Source organism: Branchiostoma floridae, chromosome 2 (assembly GCF_000003815.2).
Source record: "Branchiostoma floridae strain S238N-H82 chromosome 2, Bfl_VNyyK, whole genome shotgun sequence".
Lineage (NCBI taxonomy): Eukaryota > Metazoa > Chordata > Leptocardii > Amphioxiformes > Branchiostomatidae > Branchiostoma > Branchiostoma floridae.
This window is the reverse complement of record NC_049980.1, coordinates 5,214,506-5,236,044: the sequence shown is the minus strand read 5'-3', so window position 1 is coordinate 5,236,044 and position 21,539 is coordinate 5,214,506. Positions and strand designations below refer to the sequence as shown.

The 21,539-nt window shown below is 40.2% G+C and overlaps 2 protein-coding genes across 2 annotated transcripts; both read left to right on the top strand.

Moving 5' to 3' along the window:
* Positions 1-1,226: 1,226 nt before the first annotated feature.
* LOC118410603 (sorbitol dehydrogenase-like) lies at positions 1,227-9,434 on the top strand. Its single transcript, XM_035812379.1, has 9 exons — positions 1,227-1,351; positions 1,813-1,846; positions 2,494-2,658; positions 3,764-3,923; positions 4,506-4,624; positions 5,385-5,450; positions 6,691-6,866; positions 7,595-7,716; positions 9,257-9,434. The coding sequence occupies exons 1-9, from the start codon at positions 1,298-1,300 to the stop codon at positions 9,414-9,416; spliced, it is 1,056 nt and encodes a 351-aa protein (XP_035668272.1). The 5' UTR covers positions 1,227-1,297; the 3' UTR covers positions 9,417-9,434.
* A 5,266-nt stretch (positions 9,435-14,700) lies between these two features.
* On the top strand, positions 14,701-19,159 carry LOC118431476 (sorbitol dehydrogenase-like). Its single transcript, XM_035842720.1, has 7 exons — positions 14,701-14,851; positions 15,857-16,016; positions 16,759-16,877; positions 17,011-17,076; positions 17,498-17,676; positions 18,215-18,336; positions 18,997-19,159. Exons 1-7 carry the CDS (start codon positions 14,701-14,703, stop codon positions 19,157-19,159), a joined length of 960 nt encoding a protein of 319 aa, XP_035698613.1.
* The last annotated feature ends 2,380 nt before the right edge of the window (positions 19,160-21,539 follow it).

Genomic DNA, 21,539 nt, shown 5'->3' with positions numbered 1-21,539 from the left:
TATCAAAGCTACAGAAACATCGTGAAACTTCAAAGTTAGCTAGCTGGGATGGTATCAGCTTGTCTGTCGTCCTTGACATTATTTGACATTGAGGTCACGTCAATCCTAACCTTGTCAGGAGAAGGGGTCTTCTCTGGGCATGCGCAGTTGTCGCGGTATAACAGGACGCAATGTTTTTCTAACTTTAGAGGTCGGCGGATGACCTTCAGCGCGTGACTCCACCCCCTCCCCCGCTGGGACTAGCCACTTACAGTCTCCGCCATTCGTTGTAAATTGGCCTTGATTGGCAGTGTCTCAAAACTGAGGATAACTATAATGAAAATACGAGAAAGTCGAGTCCTCATAAAATTCAAGGTCTGCGTCAAGCTGTGGGTCACATTTCTTCTTCCTCTTGAATATAAGTTCTTTCAAAACAACCGATTCAATTTCCGGCCTACACTTAACTTTTTTCCTAAAACAGAAACATAAAGAAACATGAAGGTATTTACAAAACACTTCTAAGCTGAACCAAGGGATGTTTTTATTTTCATGAAACATCTTTTTGTGTAAAAAAGATTCGTTTTCATGGATGAAATTCGTTGAGCGTTGTCACAGCCGCCAACGATTCATTAGTGAGAATATCTGTGAAAGAATACCAAACCTCAGACCAGGCTAGATTTTTGCATTATGAATGAAGACTAAACAGCGTAATCTAACCAACGCTTGAGCTAACCTTCGACCCTGTACATAGACGGGGGGCGACACAGGTTATCTGACCATTACGTACGTTGCTGCAGTCACATGCACATAGTTCATGCGTCACTTGCGGCAGTTGCCGGAAGTTGTATATGCATTACAGTCGAGTCCATTCTCTGACCAAGGATAACTATGTCAGCTGTAAAATTGGGTAAGTCTTAATTGATTTGAAGTATTGGTTAGATAAGGTTAAGTCAATAAATAATATTGTAAATTTATTAATGTGAATGTACGGATGGAAGATAGATTTACATTGTGTGGCAGACTACCGATCCTCTGTGATACTTATTCACTCAAATATTTCCAAAATATGATATTCTTGACCATCATGATTTCCGATCGTTGATATTTTGTTTTGCTTCTTTTTCTATAAATATTAGCACCCCCGTTTTTATCAATGGTATCTCCCTAACAAGGGCCGTGTTCAAAACATTGGTGACACGTGCAAAATTGACCTTTGATCCTGCAGCTAGTAGCTCTACCGCCTCCCTGTTTTCTTCCTGTCATATATCCGGTTAACGTTCAAGTTTTTAGCCCAGAAAGCTCTTAACTTTGCACTACCATGGGTGATACAAACATATCAGCAGTACTTCTAGAGAAGGGCAACCTGAAATTGGTAAGTTGGCCGGCGCAAAGTTTGATTTGTAGAAATTGTAGTGGTGGAGGTGGGAGGGGGGCGTGTCACTTGTTTGTCAAAGTGTTTTTCTCGCGCATGGCCCAGAAAAATAATGGCAAAACAGTATGCAATATAGCGTTAGCTTTGACTGTAAGAAGTGTGTGTAGAGCCTTTGTTTTCGACTCTTTAAGCTTAAATTCTATGTGGATGACATCCGCGCGCATAATTTTTCCTCCCCCCAAGAAAAATAATGTTTTTGACCATACTGTAGATAGTACAATTCAGAGTGGTGCAGGTAGAAATTGTAATTTTCAATTAATTTTCAACAATGCAGAAAAAGCATTACGAGACCTGCTAGAATATTACAGTCCTACATGTTTGTCAGCTTGGGTACAAAGTCCAAGGTCTTTATGGTAATGGTTAAATGGTATATAAACAAACCTTTTTTTTCTTTGTCACAGGAAGAAAGACCCATCCCCAAACCTGGAAAAAATGGTAAGCAAATATAAACATACCCTTGAATGAAACCTCATTGACTAAAAACATCATTAAATAGTGAACAAGAATAGTGCCTCAGTCAGAACTTGTTCAGAATTGTTGATTGAAAGAGCACAGGAGTACTTGTATATATAACGTACGTTACTATATTCATTCTATCTACTGTACTGTACTGTACAAAAATAGCAATGAAAAAACTGTAAAAAGGGGAAATACACACTCTTCACATTCTGTAAACTAAAGAATCACTAGGAAAAAGTCTAGTCTGTCTTCTGTCCACCTACTTGGTTCAACCACAAACTAACAATGTCACTGCATTTCTCCAGACCATGAAATGAAGTTCCAATTAAAATCTCTCCTTGTATAGCCTACATTTTTAACCATCAATAAAGCAGTCTGCCTACTACATAAATCCAGAAATTTTCTCTTTGGTTTTATTTTTTATGCGGTTTTTGCATTGCCAATTCACCGCGAACCATGGCAGTAAGAGATGTATGCTACAGTGCATGGAGCTACCACGAACTTAAAACCACTGTTAACAGTCCCTTTTCCTGCTACCGCTAGATTAAATCCCCGCGAACTTGAATGAATTTACAGTATCATTCAATCAGCCTCTCAGACAAAACCTTATATCTTCCTAATAGAGGTGCAGATTGCGATGCACTCTGTCGGGATCTGTGGTTCAGACGTCCACTACTGGGTACACGGCGCCATCGGAGACTTTGTGGTCAGAGCTCCCATGATCCTCGGCCACGAAGCCAGCGGCACGGTGTCCGAGGTCGGAGAGGGGGTCACTCATCTGAAAGTTGGTACGTATCACAATGCCTATTGTATGACTGTTAGTAACTTTTGAGATTTGGGGACTCTTATGAATCTCAAAACATTTTCAAAAGCCATTTTGGAGTTAGCTTCTTCATTTTGGTGTTTATCCCTGTTGTCACAAGTACTAGTGGTGTAGTTCTGTTCAACTTTCTGCTGAATTTATAACCCAATCTTCATACACTCACTTAGAAAATACCCGCAAGGGTTAGACAAGACTCCATCCACACAATGTGTAAATTAAGCTGGAAGAGTCCAACTCCTTGGTTTTGTAGTCATATCATTGTTAACATGCTTTTTTTATTGAAAAAAGTAATACTTCCTTGCTGTATTTTAAGTAAAAATGCAGCGAAATATGTCATTCAAATTTTGCGCCATTGAAAAGGCACCATCTATAGTTATAACCAACGCTGGGGAAATAACAAAGTTCGGACTTGCCAACAATTTTGGCTGACATGGACACGCGTCTACTGCATCTTCTGGAACTTGACATAGGAAACATGTGGCTGCAACAAGGCCCGGTCATATGTGCCAGATAATCTATGTCGCCCCTTGTCAGACTGTATACAAAGGTATAGAAGCTACAAGTTTATGTCTTGAGATGAAGATCGTTGTCGAGTATCAATCATTCAAGTCCCAATTCTTGTTTTCCCCACCCAGGCGACTGTGTAGCCATAGAGCCAGGTGTGCCATGCAGGTACTGTGACTACTGTAAGGGGGGCAGGTACAACCTGTGTCTGGAGATGAAGTTTATTGTGCCATTTATTAATAATAAGCCCCAATTCTTGTTCTTTCATGTATAGGTGATCGTGTAGCGATCAGGCCAGGTGTGCCATGCAGGTATTGTGACTACTGTTTAAGGGCGGCGGGTATAACCTGTGTCTGGAGATGAAGTTTATTGTGCCATTTATTCAATAGTAAGCCCTATTTCTTGTTTTCCCTACCCAGGTGACCGTGTAGCCATCGAGCCAGGTGTGCCGTGCAGGTACTGTGACTACTGTAAGGGGGGCAGGTATAACCTGTGTTTGGAGATGAAGTTTATTGTACCATATATTTAATGATAAGCCCCAATTCTTGTTTTTTTTTTATGCACAGGTGATCGTGTAGCCATAGAGCCAGGTGTGCCATGCAGGTTTTGTGACTACTGTAAGGGGGGCAGGTATAACCTGTGCCATGAGATGCAGTTCTGTGCCACGCCCCCTGTCGATGGCTCCCTGGCCAGGTACTACGTGCATGCTGCCGACTTCTGCTACAAGTAAGTCATTTTACCTGTGGGAGTGGACTTTTCAGTAGTTTTAAAACCAGCTACTTCTGATACAAGTCTTTATTTTACCAACAACTTTTACTTGACTGTTGTTTTAAAACCTACCATATTTTCTCAATTAAAGTATGCACTTTTTAAACATTCAAAAGGTTGTTGCCAAAAGTTGTTGCCAAAGTTTGGATTTGAGAATATTGCATGGATAAATGGGAAAAGGATTTCAAATAGAGCTCGTTGGTGCCACAATTCTTGGAAGGATTCAAAGCTGTTTTCATGGACAACAATTCTTCTATTCTAAGTGATTTTGTAATGCCTATTTTCAGCCTGTAACTTGGAATTTTACCTAGCTCTTATGGACAAGAATAATGAATGATAGTCCACTGCTTAACAATTGCATTCATGTCATGTGAGAAATACAGAGTTACTTACAGCTTTTTGGTCCACAGGCTGGGCCACTAGCCACTGGACTATATGCACAGTATACTTTGTTACTATTGTATAGTTCAACAATTTTTGCAGGTTGTTTAAAGTTCTCAGGACCTATTTGCATGTTGTGATATAATATATTGTTTCCAGACTTCCCGACCACGTGAGTTATGAGGAGGGTGCTCTACTGGAGCCCCTGTCTGTGGGGGTACACGCCTGTAGGAGGGCAGGGGTCACCATCGGAAGCAAGGTGCTTGTCTGTGGTGCAGGTACATTTAATTATTTTATTTGGTCTAGTTTATATCCAGAATCCCCACTCTTAGCCCTCTCAGTTAAGAGTGCTGTCCTTTTTTCCTTCAAACCCTTATATTAGGCCACACCAAATTTGTTTGTTGCTTTTCTGATTCACCTGTCCATTTTTGTTTGTTTTCCAAAAAAAGAAAAAAGATTAAGTGCTGAGAAATATACTAGAGACTTTGCTATCACAAAGCTGTAAATATTGCCATTCATAGCCACATACGCATAATTTCAGTTTTAAAAAAATGCCTTTTAGTCAGAACAGTTAAGTAATAACAAATCAAAGGAAGAGATTCATTGCATAAAACATCATTATATGAATGAATGAATTTTATTGCTCAACAATTGCAACTTCATCCCAGACCTTTTGAAAAGTTTTTTCAATTTTTTTTTTTTAAATCCGAGAAGCAACAAATAGATTTGATGTGGCCTTATGTAGCACCTGCTACATTGTTAGTGAGCAAGTTTCCTTGCTGTTTTGGTAGGAGGTTCTTTTCTTTAAAGGAAGGGGTTGCAATTGCCCCTTCCTTTAAACGACATTTTCAAGTCCTTTCATGAAAGGCAAGCGGTTAAGTGAGCTCCGACCAAGATGTCCTCACCGAGGATTGAACCGGGGTCTTGCAGTTACCAACTAATTGGAACCAGTAGCTCGAAAATTCAATCCTTTAATATGTATTATAAGTTGATATCTTGATAACTTGCAAGTTATAATGAGTGTGTGTTTATCCACAGGACCTATAGGACTGGTGTGTCTGTTGGTGGCAAAAGCCATGGGTGCAGCTCAGGTGGCCATCACAGGTAACATTACATGTACAAAATCATTGCCACATGCGGTAATGATTCATACAATATCAAAGCTCAGCAATATTAAAAAGGACTTGATCCTGGTGTCATTTTAACACATGCTGCTGTACTCTAAAAATGATAAAAAAAATGTTTAATTTTGAATGTATACTTCCATGTTTTTAGAGTGATCCCCAATACAATAGCTAGGCACAAAAGAAATGTTGTCTTCCTGCTATGGTCCTAAAAAAAATTAAGGTCGGTAGAACAAGGTATTCTCTTATTTTTTTGCCAAAGTGAACCACTAATTACAGATTAGCTTCATAAAACTGAAATGAATAGCGCTGGTATTTCCAACATGATATTGTTATTACTCACTGAAAACGTTACAAGCACAAGCATATTAATTAAACATTAAGATATACAGTGTTTATATACATGCATACACATTCTCTCAATTTAAGGCTGAAAATTTTATTTTCCTTGCCAACCGTTTACCACAAACAACATCAAGGCTAGCAAGTATAGGGTCAGCAGATTTTGCTAGACTGTCAGGTAATGGTAAACAAAGATTTTTTTGCCTAGGCCTAACCTTATCTGCAGTCATATGGTCTTGATTCATCCTTATCTAATTGGATCTTCCAAAGAACTATTCTTGACCTTGGTAGCACTACTGGTTTCAGCCACTACTGTGCTGCATGTGTTTAATGTTAGTTTTCCTCTTTGACTTTGAGACCAGTGCTAATATTGTTTTCTGGCCCTGTAGACTCATTGTTAAAGTTTAGATACTGTTTGTTTTTGTTTTCTGTTTTTCTTTGAAATTTTAAAGCTGAAACCCTTGTGATGGCAAATTTTGACTAATGCTATATGTAGAAATGTCATTAGAATTGGTTTTATAGTCTACCAGCAATATTTTCAACGCAAAATGTAGAAAACAGCATTTCAAAGGGTCAAGATTTCAGAATTTTACTAATTGGGACATTTTACTCACGCCTTCTGCACTGTCATGAGAAATTCAATCAGCTGTTGCCTCTGCTACAGTATGTATGTATTAGTACAGTACTAAATTTATAATGCAATGTGGTTTCACTACAGCCTGTCCAGTGTTCAAGTTTCACCCTATATTGCTTCTATCGTACCCAACTTGTAGCCAAGTACACTCAGTCTGGGTCAAGCCTATACTCATTAATTTTTATGATTATAATAAACAACTGATTTTTTGCTAAATTTGAAACCCTTTGTCTCTAACCTACAGACATTGACACCAAGAGGCTGGAGGTTGCCAAGCAGATGGGAGCGGACTTCCCCGTGCACGTGACGACACGTGACGGGCGCGAGGTTGCAGACCAGGTCGTGCGTACGCTGGGCTGTAATCCTGACGTTACGGTGGAGTGTTCCGGTGCAGAGCCCAGCGTGCAAACTGGCATATTTGTGAGTATAGGCAGTGGTATATGAATGAATATGTCCATAACTGAACTTATTGCACAGGACATACAGGCATATGGCAAAAACAAGTGTTTCAATAATAACAACATGACTCATTGCCTTTTGTAATGTACATGAAAAATTACATATCTCCTTCTGTTTTGTAAAATGCCTTTAATTATTTTATTGTCACAACTTAGCTCTGTCTCAAATGTACAAATGCATGACAGATGGCTCCTGTTTAAGCCCACTAACCAGAATTGGTTACCTTTCTTCTCCACTTCCAAATGGTGCATAACAATCACTGCATTGTCATCTGTACAGTGGCATGGAAACTTTTCCACTAAGATTATTAGCTGCTAAGGCTAAGGCTTAGAAGTGTTTGTAGCTGCAATGACTTTGGATACAGGTATTCCAGACCGGGTAATAACTTGGCATATCACGATCAAGTTCTGTGGATCCCTGGGCCTGAGTTCGATGTAGGGGAGACCCCAGGGAAATTCATTTGTCATATTGGATGGTGACATAAAGTCGGTGGTGTCATGTACGAGGGAGCTTGGGCATCAAAGTTTTGCATGCGAAAGAACCCAGCAAACATATTAAGAAGGGCAACTGTGTGTGCCAACAGAAAAATGCGAGCCGTCAACCTAAGTTGCTCTACTGCTAGGTACATGCTATATGCTTCACCTGAATGGAGGGTGACTGTTTTACTTTTCCTCTTTTGTGTTTTCCAGGCCACAAAGTCCGGCGGAGTGTTGGTGCTGGTAGGCCTGGGTCCCCCCACCATCAACATCCCCATAGTGAACGCAGCTGTGAGGGAGGTGGACATCAGGGGCATCTTCCGATATGCTAACTGGTGAGGATGAAACTATCCAGGGTCATTTTTCTGCTTTGTTTTTAGTCTTAAGTCTATCTTTTTTATTAAAGCTCAACTGATTTGAATGTATGGATGACATCCTCTGGCACACCAAGATTGATGCATGCTTGCTAAAAAGATGAAACTACCCGAATTTAAGTAACGTTTTGAACATTATGTATTTTCACTTTCAGCAATGGAATTCTTTTATTATTATGGCTCATTGGCACATTTTTCTGTGTTGACCAATGCTTGAGCCTTTATACCATGATTGTAATAAGCAACAGATATATCAAAATGTCATCCGATCGGGCAAGTGGGGTAGGACATTTCTTTATTTCTTTAATTATTTGGATTTATTACAGAGCAAAGGGGAGGGCAAAACAGGTGCAAAATGCACCTTTGAAGGGTGTCCTCCTGCACATAAAAACACATACATGGCACAACACAGACTATATATTATGATGATATATACAATAGTAGCATCATAATGACAATATCAAATATATTTATTATGTGACTAACATTAGGTATAATCATGGTACAATGGCACAAAGTGTGAAAAACTAAGTATGGTCTTGATTCAAGGCAAGAACTGCAACCAAAGCAAGTGGTCCACATATAGGGAAGATCAATTCAGTAGATGGTACTTAATCTGTTGTATGTAGCCTTCAAGAGTAGTTCTGAAATGTGCTTTCCTGATGGACACTTTTACTTGACCAGGACAATGGGACTAGCAGACTTGTCCAACCAGTAAGCGTAAATCATCAATTTTGTCTATCACTTTCTTTCCAGTTACCCTACCGCCCTGTCCATGGTGGCATCAGGCCAGGTGAACGTGAAACCTCTGGTCAACCATAGGTTCAGTCTGGAGCAGACACTGGAGGCATTTTATTCTGCTTCCAAATGATGTCGACTGTTTTATCATTGTCTTTCCAGCTACCCCACCGCCCTGTCCATGGTGGCATCAGGTCAGGTGAACGTGAAACCTCTGGTCACCGGCACAGGTTCAGCTTGGAGCAGACACTGGAGGCCTTTTATCATTAATATCTGTTTCCAAAGGATGACTGTTTTATCATTGTCTTTCCAGTTACCCTACGGCCCTGTCCATGGTAGCATCAGGTCAGGTGAACGTAAAACCACTGGTCACCCACAGGTTCAGTTTGGAGCAGACACTGGAGGCATTTTATCATTAATATCCGTTTCGAAGGATAACTGTTTTATCATTGTCTTTCCAGTTACCCCACTGCCCTGTCCATGGTGGCATCAGGCCAGGTGAACGTGAAACCTCTGATCACCCACAGGTTCAGTCTGGAGCAGACACTGGAGGCCTTTTATCATTAATATCCGTTTCCTAAGGATGACTGTTTTATCATTGTCTTTCCAGTTACCCCACAGCCCTGTCCATGGTGGCATCAGGCCAGGTGAACGTGAAACCTCTGGTCACCCACAGGTTCAGCTTGGAGCAGACACTGGATGCATTTTATCATCAGTTATCATCCGTTTCCAAAGGATGACTGTTTTATCATTGTCTTTCCAGTTACCCCACAGCCCTGTCCATGGTGGCATCAGGCCAGGTGAACGTGAAGCCTCTGGTCACCCACAGGTTCAGTTTGGAGCAGACACTGGAGGCCTTTGAGGCTTCCAAGAAGGGAGAAGGCATCAAGGTCATGATCCACTGTGACAAGAACAAGGCCTGAAGCTGATAGGCATGGAAAGCAAAAAAGACGAAATCTAGCAAAGGATCAGGATGATTCGGACCTATTCCAACTCAGGCCATCAACTCGGCCCAACAGCCTGGTCAAGAAAGCCCAATGCCCTGGTACTCATGATCACCCCAAAACTCTTGGTAACTCGACCAAATACATTGTACCTTGGTCATCTCACTACACTCTGGTCAACTCGGCCCAATGCCTTGGTCAACTTGGTCAGGGTTGGGGTGTCGGGCAGAGTTGACCATGGTTTTATGACCGAGTTGACCTAAATATTGGGCAGAGTTGGTCTCCGATTGAGCAATGAGCTGAGTTGGTAAGGGACCTACAATGTAGCAATAGGTAGTACATTATTACTGATGATCAACCAAATAAGGTATTTGGTTTTAAATTTCAAAATTTTATGTCATGAATGACACTAAAATACAACAGTTACTGTTCCTGGTTACAAGCAGTCATCATATTCTGCAATGCACAAAATATACATCCTTCTGAATCAGATGTTATTGAATGTCTAATCTTACAAATCACACTTCCAGTTCTTGTTACCTGCTGCTATGGCAGGTTAAATGAAGTTAATTTCTGTCTGTGAGGTCAAAGTAAACACGGCAGCTGGTTTGGAACCAGTCACCGCAGTTCCAAAAAATGTTTGTTTCAGAACCAAACAGTGCTTAATCATCATAACATCCATACAATAACAAGTTTTCATAATGTTTGCTTTTCTGCCTCTGAAAAGAACCTTATTTTCGAGTCTCAATGCCAGGTTCTGAACCGGCTGCCATGTTAACTATGACATCACAGGCAGAAATTGACTTGATAGTGGCAAAACTCAAGAACTGGAAGTATGGTTAGTATGATTCGAAAACAATTATAACATCAGAAGGGTATATATTTTGTACAAACTTCTATTTTCATTAATGAATAATACTGTTACGGCTGAATGTCATGAAATGCTGAATTCGGTGACATATTAATACATATTTAAACGTGCAGAAGCTTCCAAATCAGCTTGCATGACAGTAGTATTAACTGACAGATGAAGATGTGTCAAACACAACACAAAAACCTCAGAAGCCATGGAAGTTCATCTGTGTTCAACTTGGTAGTAATCGTAGTACATGACATTTGTACAAAGCACATGTCAATAAGTCAGGTGTTTGTAACTCTCGTGAGTTTACATTTCGAAGTGATTGGTCATTAATTGATCCTGAAGGCAGCCACAGTGGTCTGAGTATTTGATCAGTGTATACCTTTCTGTTTGAAGTAAGCTTAATATTGTACTACATAGAAAATGTGTCTTTGATTGGCAGTCTGTGCAATTCAAAACCTACAGTACCATGGCCGCAATTGGGGCAATTGCTGTCATATTGAAGTCACCTGAGTGGCGCAGAATGGCAGCTCGCTCCAGACCCTTGCAATTTAGCCCTGCCTATTGTAAGCTCCTCACAATTCAGCCCCTGGCTGCAGAGAGTGAGTAGTCGGCCCACCCAATAACAATAAACTTGTGAACATTGAACGAGATTTTATGATGGCAGATGATCATCAAAATGTGGAAAATTTGTATAGTCATAGAGGAGGATTGTCCTTTACGGAATAGAATAAGGTCCCGTTTACACTAATGCATACATCCAAGTCCGTAAGACTTATGTATTGACATTATTTTGTAAAGTTTCAGACCAAAGAAATAGTTTCTTTTCTTTATTAGTTAACCAGACTACACAATAGGTGGTCAAAGTAAAAAGTTCTTTCCTGCAAACCTTCCCTATATCTATATTATCCAAAAAATGTCAATACACAATTGATACAGACTTTAATATATGCAAAAGTGTGAACAGGTCATAAGTTTATTGTTGGTGAAAGGTCTTCCAGTATGTTGTGGTATACATATGGCCTTTTATGAAGATGTTTGACTTGGAATCTAGAGGTTCAAATCTAGTCTCTACCAGACTCCGGATCGCTGGAAAATCGTAGAAATTGAACAAATAGAGAGGAATATAACCAGCCAGGGAACAGCTCGCGATCCTAGTAGATCGCGTGCTGTTCCCTGGCCGGTTATATTCCTCTGGCCGGCTTACTCCTTTATTTGTTCCATTTCTACGATTTTTCCAGCGATCCGGAGTCTGGTGGAGACTAGTTCAAATCCGTCATACCCCATTGTTGTGCCTTTGTGAAAGGCACTTTGCAGCTTTTTAATCATACAAGTTAACATTGAGAACCGAATGTTGGTTGTGGACGTCCTCAGAATCCTTATATTTGTAGCTTTTGATATGAATTATTTGCCATTCATATGATAAATAATATAACATTCCGCTTTGTAATAATCTACATTTTGTTACTTTATCAATTTTCACTCTGCAGTGAAACATTTCTGTATGTGTGAACCGATGTGATGAAAAAAGTGATTAAAAGTTACAAATATTAGATGATGTCACAGTGATCTATGTTTCATCATAGAAATACGTATGTGTAGCAAGTTAATATAAACCAAAAGTGGGTATCTCTCTCTTGGTCACGCTTGTTGACGACTTTTTGCAAAACATACTTGTTAATGGTCACGATTACAGTACATGGCCAACTAGTGCCAATTGGTTGCCGAAAACTTTCTAATGTAAGTTAAGAGATTTTTAAAAATTGCATTGGTAAATGCATATGTCGGGATCTAGACGTAAACTAGCTGACGATCACTGTAAATCTCTTTTTGATGAATCTTAAAGTAATAATACTTTGAATTTATCTTTTTTTTTTTTATTCATTAGCAACACTGCAATTTCCAGTGAAGTTTACTTGTATCTAATTTTTTGGGTCAAAACTGAGGATGTGACATTCATTTAATGTTTATTTGTAAAGGTAACGTACTTGTACCGCACATCAGTGTTACTACAAGGGAAAATCGTCAAGTTCGGAAAGTTTCCACAATAATTTGCAACCAATAGGCGTAGTCAAGTGAGATACCCGTTTAAGCTACAGCATACTGAACTATCTGTAATCCATATACAATTTTAATATGTGGCGTTGCAATAATCAAATATCTATTATGTTCGTTTGTGATTTGAAAATACATTTTAAGCAATTTTAAAATTCTTGTTGTTAATTGTTTATTGCTCAATTACTCCTGTTCATCAGTTCAACAGTTCATCCCAATGATATGGGTCAATACATGACACAAGTAATTGTATTACAATGTGTTCTTCATTCAAGTACGCACTTTCAATACTATTAAAAATTCAAAGAGACAAATGTTGGGACAATGCCAGTCCGAAAACTATATAAAACAATATCTTAAAATCTAAGCAACGACGTCGCAGAGAAGTGGTCGGGATAACCTGGTCGGCATTGCAAAGAAATTAAGATTCGACAGTTGTCAAAAGTATGGTAAAGTATAATGGACATGCTTTCGGAAAGAGATAGGTACATTGTCTTAAATGTTTTCATTCGGTGGTATGAAAGGCTAGTCGGCAATCTTGATGGATCAACAGAATGTTTAAATCATTCGAAAATGGACTGGAGGTTTGGAATCGATTGGGAGTCACTCCACGGCTACTGCAGACTTACTCCCAACCAGTTCCCAACCTACCCACGACACACATGAATCCCTCCTGGTAATAACATTTTCAAATCGGGCCACTAGGCCTGTCGGGCTGTTTGTTGAAAAGAAAAATAGACATGATACTTAAAAATACATACAATAATGCCCACGGCTATTCTCTTTACGTCTTGTGTAGTTTGGCGTTTTTTTTTTTATCATCCTTTTCATTCCCGAAAGCCGGGACCAGGCCGGGACCAGGTTTAGAAATACTGTAAATACATTTAAGTTAGCGGGGTATTTAATTTCGCGGTAGCGGGAAAAATTACTTTTCGCGGTGGATTTATTTTCGCGGTAGCACTATGCACTGTAGTATCTTAATGCCCTGGAAAAATGTTGGCAGTGGTTTTAAATTCGGGGTGAAATGGCCGTCGCGAAAACCGCGAACATTAATCCACCGCGAACATATCTGCATGTACAGTACATCACGTAGGTCTTAACCGAAGTCGGTCCATGGTTGGGGAGTGGTCGGGGGCCAGGTCGGGGGAAGGTCCTAAATATTTTACAGCCCAGGCTAAAGTACAAACCCGCCGACGCAAACAAGTAAAAAATCAGTCGTACGTGTCGGATAGAATTTCCTGGGGTTTACAGCATCAACAACAGTAACAACTGACGGTAACTCGAAAATGAGCGAGCCGAATATCTCCGCAGTTCTTTTGGAGAAAGGCAAGCTTAAACTGGTGAGTTTGAACGCTTTTGAAGTACGATAAACAACATTTTGTAAAGGGGGCGCGTAGCAAAACATATTTGTTTGCATTACTCTATGACCTACTTACAAGTACGTAACACTCAAGTGAATCCATGAGTACAGGAGATGTTCAAGGTTTTCTCACTTTAAGATGTCAACCTTGTTCTGGAGCTAGTAGATACGATTGGTTCAAACAATTGTAATTCTGTGAAATGATTACGGTAAAATATGTATTGTGGAGCTGTAAATTGTTTTCTTATACTAGTTGAACTATAACAAAGTATACGGCTAAAGTGCAAAGTCTAAGGTTAACCAGATAAAATAAACCTGTTTGTTGTTGATTAGATTGAATATGCACAGCATTATTTTCGTAGGAAGAGAGGCCCATTCCAAAGCCTGGAAAGAATGGTAAGCCAAATCAAGTATGCTTCTGTATATACAATACATATGTAACTTATACCTGGATTGTTAAGGCCAAGTTGAACCGCAGAAGTGATCTGGCGAGTGTGAAGAAAAACTTGAGTTTGGTTTTAAGTATGTAATCTGTGGTCAAGAAGGCTGCACAAAAGTGATATGAGAGTGCGAAGAAAAAAACGTTTGGACTTTAGTACATAATCTGTGGTCAGGAAGGTTCCATAAATGCCTAAACGCACAGATATAGAGTATGGTGTACTGAGCAATTGATTCTTTATTCTTGTTCTTTTCGCACTGTATTCTTTGACTTTTGAAGCAACTTTGCCATTCTACAACATCATCTAAATTTTATTTTGTTATGTGTTTATTTTTTTTGCAATTTACGGCATATATTTCTCATTTTACAGCTGCTTTGTATCATAACCAGACAAAAACGGACAAAAAGCGCACCCGGATGTCATCATATGACTAGATTCTTTCAAATTCGATTCTTAGCCTCCTGGCGGCCTTTCTTGGTACTGCAGAAAAAACTTTTTTTCTTATTTTTAATATGGTTCAATCCGTTATCAACAGAGGTCCAAATCGCGATGCACTCGGTCGGCATCTGCGGATCCGATGTCCACTTCTGGACGGAAGGCGTTGTAGGACCGTTCGTGGTCAAGGCGCCCATGGTCCTGGGGCACGAAGGCAGCGGCACGGTGTCCGAACTGGGAGAGGGCGTCACTCACCTGAAAGTTGGTAAGGAACTTTCAATGAAATGTTTGACTCCAGAATGGAGGACCATCTGCGACTGGAGTATTGCTTTTCGCTGTGTATGTGTATTCGATGTGATCCTTATGATAGATTTACATGAATTTTGGTATGTCCCCAAGAAACATGGCAATTTTTTGTCCCCAAGCATCTTTTTCAGGTTCCAAAATGTATTACAGCAGCATACATTCCGTACAGTAGACACCCCCTTCCAGACAGTAGTGTGGTATACTAGTAGTCCAAAGGCCGTCGGTGGCCATGACTGAGTCATATTGCATAGTTTTAGCTAGCAGTATTACATTGATTAGGAATAGGATACACTACATCAACATCAATGTATATTACACAATACTGTTAATGCAGAAATGTTCGCGGTGGATTAATGTTCGCGGTTTTCGCGGTGACCACTTCACGGCGAAATTAAAACCATCGCGAACATTTTTCTATTATGGTAAAAGTCTGCAGTCTATGGTGTTACCGCGAACTGAAATCCACCGCGAAAATTCCTTTTTCCCACTACCGCGAAATTAAATCCCCGCGAACTTTAATGCATTTACAGTATTTCTTCCAGCTCTATGAAAGAAACCTCACATTTGACCCCAGTTCCCTCTTAATTCAACCGGTAGCACCTAACAACTAAAATCTGTTCTTAAGCTCCCTTTACAAATCAAGAATTTAGCTCGGCCGACTTGTCAGCGAGCTCTAAATTACGAGGAAGCATGACTCTGATGTCGACGAAGAAACTCTGCCATTTGTTCGTAGGCACCAGGGTCGTGCCTCCTCGTAATTTAGAGTTCGCTGACAACTCGGCCGAGGTAAATTCTTGATTTGCAAAGGGGGCTTTACACCAACTAAACTGCTGACCTGAACAGATTTTGACCAAAACTTAGACCTTACCTGTCCCTTCTAACTCAAAGAGTCTACAGATTTTCAAGTATTCCAAGTGGCACTAACATCGTAAAAAACATGTCTGCATTGTCGCTAACTTCCCAGGTGACCGTGTAGCCATGGAGCCAGGTGTGCCTTGCAGGTACTGTACCGCCTGTAAGGGAGGCAGGTATAACCTGTGCAAGGATGTGAAGTTCTGTGCAACGCCCCCTACCGACGGCTCGCTGTGCAGGTACTACGTACATGCGGCTGACCTGTGTTTCAAGTAAGTCTCTGTTGAGTTATACACGAAGGAAACTGAAACTGTTATAGGTAAAATACGTTGAAATGTCTTAGCGTGTTTGAAAGGGGGAAAAAAAGAAATTATTAGGTATGTAAATGTAACGACACAATAAATAGTTCTTCATACATATTAGATTAGTTAGTTATCATGTAGTATTTCAGGGTTTGAATACTCCACATGTATTCATATTTTAGCCCTTAATAGCTGATCATTTGAGTGCGACGTTGACGCATATTTACGGGCGGAATGGCGTAGCACATTGTGACATAATTTTTTGTAGTTCTTGAAGTGTGAACTCGTCTATTGTAATTTGTATATACACACACATTTCTGAGTGAAATACACTCGTTACTACGATAAAGTTTAACTCGTTTCGTCAATCCCCAAAATAAGGATACAATGAACTTGAATGTAGAAGAACTTTATTGCACGGCAATTGTACACGATACAATGTATGGCAACAACTATAAATTACACAAAGTACAAAATACAGAGGAATAGACTAAAGCTTAACATCGCAGTTAACACAGCAATAAGGGCTAACATAGTTCTTTGACATAGTGTTACAATGGAGCACGCTAATCATTGGTTTAGGTATTCTTTCTAATATATATGTTCAGAAGTCGCTATCTCTTTAGTATCATAAAATGCAACATCATGCTATATGTTATAGATCTCTGCACTTGGCAAATTTATTCATGCAAGAGCTAATCATGTGTTCTAGGCTCCCAGACAACGTGAGTTACGAGGAAGGTGCTCTGCTGGAGCCCTTGTCCGTAGCTGTGCATGCCTGCAGGAGGTCAGAGGTCACTATTGGCAGTAAGGTCCTCATCTGTGGTGCAGGTACGTGTATTTTATCTAAGGATATATCTAATAACTGTTGCTGACATTGACTCGTAACTCTGTGTATGACGGGACTATGCTATGATGCTTTGTCGATACATGTACATGTATAGCCATTGGCTGTTTGTCCCAGGTCCCATAGGACTGGTGTGCCTCCAGGTGGCCAAGGCGATGGGTGCAGCGCAGGTGGTCATTACAGGTAAACTTGTGTACCCGTCAGACTTGATACTTTGAGTAGAAACGACAGGAACTGCAAACTCAGTTCAATCAAAAACCGTCAATATTTTAGTGGTAGACTTTATTCAAGATATCTTAGCCTGAATATTCCCTAGTTTCGAAGTAACCATTTTCTTTGCCTAAATTATCCTGTTTGACCTAGTCAGAAAAATCCTCGCAAATAACCGTCATTTTAATGGTCGACACCATTCAAAATGATTCAGCCTAAATATTCCTTATGCTCGAAAGATGCAATTTCTTGGCCTAAATTATACTGTTTGACAATCAAAAAGTCGATGCATTTTCTTGGCCTAAATTATACTGTTTGACAATCAAAAAGTCAATGCAAAGACTACAAAAAATACAAAGGCTTTTTTTATTTATCATATGATGATAACATACAGATATTGACGCCAAGCGGTTGGAGTTTGCCCGTCATCAGATGGGAGCTGACGTCACCGTGCTGGTGACGTCACGTGACGGGCGGGAGGTAGCTGACCAGGTGGTGCAGGTGCTTGGGTGTAACCCTGACGTCACCATAGAGTGTAGCGGCGCTGAAACCAGCATCCACGCAGGCATTTATGTAAGTACATCATAAAACTATAGCTTTGTTATCAATTCCGTGGAAAATGGATGCATTTCTTTGTGCGTAGGTGTGTGTGCGTTTCCAGATATTTATTAATTAATTTCTGTTCAGCATAACTTCAGAACCTCTGAAAGAGTTGTGATGATACTGTACTTGGTATGTAAATAGGGATGGAAAGACGAAGGTCAATTAGAGCGATTTGGGCCCTCTGTTGTGTGACCTTGGTACTGCACCATGTTTTAAAAGCGATTTGGGCATAATTCCAAGATTGTGATTCAATATCTAACGTTAGCAACTAGGTGGTACTAAAGCGCCGACTAGAGAATAATGACAGTACTGCAGCCTTGGCATCATCGATTGGACTATTCAGAAAGACTGGAAATTGTCATTATCTCAAGATGGCAGGGTACGTCAAAACGGACGGGTTCTAAAAGGGGAATAATTACGAAAAACAGGTCAACGAGTTAACCTCAGTTGATTTTATACTTTATGGAAGGACTAATAGATGTTCAAACATTTGTTGCTGTTTTTTCAGGCCACCGAGCCCGGAGGTGTTCTGATGATAGTCGGGCTCGGCCGGCCCATGGCGACCATCCCTCTCCTAGACGCCGCTCTGAAGGAAGTAGACATCCGGGGGAACCTCCGCTACGCTAACGAGTAAGGGAAAATATTTCCTCCTGGGCTAATAGACCCCATTCCAGTTACGGGTGGCCATTTGGATTTTCCAGGGTCATACGGTGTCATTGCACCAAAACGATTCTGGTCAGGATTGAAAGCATGTAATATAGTCTATTATAGTATAGGTAGGCCCTCTTCAGTGGCAGTTTTGCCCCTCTGTGGTCTACTGCAGCTAAAATTCACACCCTTCGTAACATTTCATTGATTTTTGTTATTTACGTGTTTTGTTATTTCAAATATCAGTGAGAGTTGAAAACATTGATATAAATAGAAAGGTAACATTTGAAAGAAATAGATATAGTGTTTCTTTACCTTCACATGGCCTTTATAGCCAAACCACTTATCAGTTCAAGTTATTCTTACTCTTAAAAGCACGTTTTGATGTATGGCATACATACAAATGTGCATATGGTGACCAGCCCCTCAACTGCTATCCTGCCCCTTGCTACATAATGTAGAAGAAATGGTTCCAAAAAAAATTAATGTTTCCTTTTACCGCCAATATGTAAACACAGATATACACTATAGTACTAGCTTACATTTGTGCAAATGGTTACTTTATTGAATGTGTTTACAAAGATGTCTTTTTTTTCGCTCAAGTTATGACTGGTGTTTAAGATACCTGTTGTTTTCATACAGCTACCCGACAGCCCTAGCGATGATAGCCTCGGGACAGGTGAACGTGAAGCCGCTGGTCTCCCACCGTTATAGCCTGGAGCAGGCGCTGGAGGCCTTCGAGTTCGCCAAGAAGGGCGAAGGGATCAAAGTCATGATCCACTGTGACAAGACCAAGGCCTTATAGCGTGTGTTGTTAAAATGTTGGTACATACGTACAGAGTTGGGTCGCCTAGCTAGTAGATAGGATCTGACTTAATCCACGTTTAGAAACACAAAATAATGTCAGAATGAAAGTTCATCTGTGTTGGTAGAATACAACACTATGCTAACACTATATCCAACACTGAAATGAGACTATAGGGACTTACTCTTCTAAATTTTCGAACTCCGTCGACCTCGTTTACAAAATAAATGACCGCTCTATCATCAACAGTGACGTCAGGAACACGCCACGTATGCAGGAGGGGGTTATAAGTATCAGAAAGTCTATGTCATCCCCCGTCTCCGTCTCAAAATAGTCATTTTAGAGAGGATTTTGTGTGTTTAAGGTTATAAGATTGAACAAATATGACATAGAGAATTAATTAAAAGTGGTGATCAATAAGTTCTGAGTCTCACCAAGAAATAAGGTGCAAATAAGTTTAAACTAAAGTAAAGTACATTTCAGTCCTAATACTTCTTAATCGTTCAAACAATTACAGGTGAAAGTTTGAGCATATTTGAACTTATTCATGTATGTTGGAAACATAAATCTGCATAAATCATTTAAAAAGAATTTTCAAACATCATTGTGTATTTGGCACTGTGTTATGGCCCCTATAGAAGTAAATGCTAATGCTGCTCTATTGTGTGCTTTTTTTTTGTTCTTTAGATTCTATAGCTAGCCGCTTGTGGCTCTTTTACGCCGTCTGTGCACGTCACCAAAAATTGTTCCCCAAAACTTTGCTAGGATGTGTGAATTGCCCTCTCTCAGCCCACTGACATAGTTAAAAAATGTTCTATCGATGTTATAAACATGGAACATGTTAGAAGAAATGCCGAATCTATGTTGGAACAGTTTAGAAACTAATACAAATATTCCTTACAATTGAGTACAGAGTATTTGGAATTCGAAAGTCAAAAAAATATTAGAAATTATTGCAAAAAGTTACTAGCTTATATCGGATTGTTACAAAGGTTTCGGAAGGTCAGAACAAAAGACATTGACTCTATAAACGGATTGATTTTTTTATGTTATTTGAGAACATAACATTCAATAAAGGTAACTTGGCGTTAATTGTCTATGAACTATGCTACCAGTCTGCTGAAATTATTTTCGATGTATAAATTAAATTTTGTCTCACTGAGTGGGCATGCCGGGTTCCAAGTGCCAAGTTCCCGTTATAGAAAGCATAGTTTGACTTTGTGTTTGATAGACGCGTGAATAAGAATTAATTTACAAGAATCTTACACTTATCACATAAGCCAACAAACTACCCATATAACGTTAACAATTTTTGCAAGTTTCGTAATGAGATTCTGATACTTGCCGAATCATGCAATGTCATGAATATGTATGGTAGTATTCTGCATGAAGAAAAACTGCAAATAAAAGATTGCAAGATGCACAGATTTGTTTCTCTGCCTTTTTGTGAACTTGCGTTGTCAGCATAGATACATGTACCTCTCGGCACGGGGGTAGGTCTTAGGTATTGAAACAATCTTGGGCTTTGGACGCAAAAAGTGTAAGACTCGCCCGACTTTCTTGACCGCAGATGAAGACGACCCTGATGTTTCTTCTTGTTGCCTCGGCCTTGGACAAGCCTAAAGTGACTTTCAGCAGTCATATCGTCCCATCTGATGACTGCCGAAAGCCATTTTAGGCTTGGCTGAGATATGGGTAAGAAAACATTCATGGCTGCTACGCTGGGAAGGTTAGACATTCAGATATCAAAAGACATCGCAAGTACAGTCAAACCTGCCCGAGCGACCACCTCTTCTTGGCGACCACCTGGCTATTACGACCGCCTTTTCTCGGTCCGGAAAATTTTCCCCATTGACGTAAGCATTAAGCGACCTCTTCACAACGACGACCTGGCCAACGCGACCGCAAAAAAAATTGGACCAAATCAATGCCCATAACGACCGCGTCATTTTCAAATCTTGAGGTGTCATCGATTTTCAATGATATCTAGCGCGATTTTGTGCCGAATTCGGCCAGTTTGCGTCGGATTTTGACTACCATTACGCTGTTATGTTAAAAATATGGCGGCGGATGCACGTGCGTTTGCTTGCTATCTGCCATTAAACACAACGGGCCATTCAAACTATACATCGGACATGTTGTGAGTCGACACTCTTCTAACCGACCACCTGACCAAATCGACCGCTTTTTCCCCAGTCCCCCGACTGGTGGTCTTGGGCAGGTTTGACTGTAAATAAGGCTGAACTCGTTTCGTCCTACACCCACCCCCCCGCCCCCCGACGATATACTATGTATATCATGCTATATGGTATAAATCTGTGCCCGTCTACCCTTTGGCAAATTCGAATGAATGGTCTTCAACATACCATGCGACTTCAAA

Excerpts from the sequence above, each read along its gene's own strand:
- LOC118410603 (XM_035812379.1), top strand. The coding sequence starts at position 1,298 with ATGGGTGATACAAACATATCAGCAGTACTTCTAGAGAAGGGCAACCTG. Across the intron at positions 2,659-3,763 it reads GGTCACTCATCTGAAAGTTG|GTGATCGTGTAGCCATAGAG; the intron begins GTACGTATCACA and ends TTTTATGCACAG. Across the intron at positions 7,717-9,256 it reads ATCTTCCGATATGCTAACTG|TTACCCCACAGCCCTGTCCA; the intron begins GTGAGGATGAAA and ends TTGTCTTTCCAG.
- LOC118431476 (XM_035842720.1), top strand. The coding sequence starts at position 14,701 with ATGCACTCGGTCGGCATCTGCGGATCCGATGTCCACTTCTGGACGGAA. Across the intron at positions 17,077-17,497 it reads AGCGCAGGTGGTCATTACAG|ATATTGACGCCAAGCGGTTG; the intron begins GTAAACTTGTGT and ends GATAACATACAG. Across the intron at positions 18,337-18,996 it reads AACCTCCGCTACGCTAACGA|CTACCCGACAGCCCTAGCGA; the intron begins GTAAGGGAAAAT and ends GTTTTCATACAG.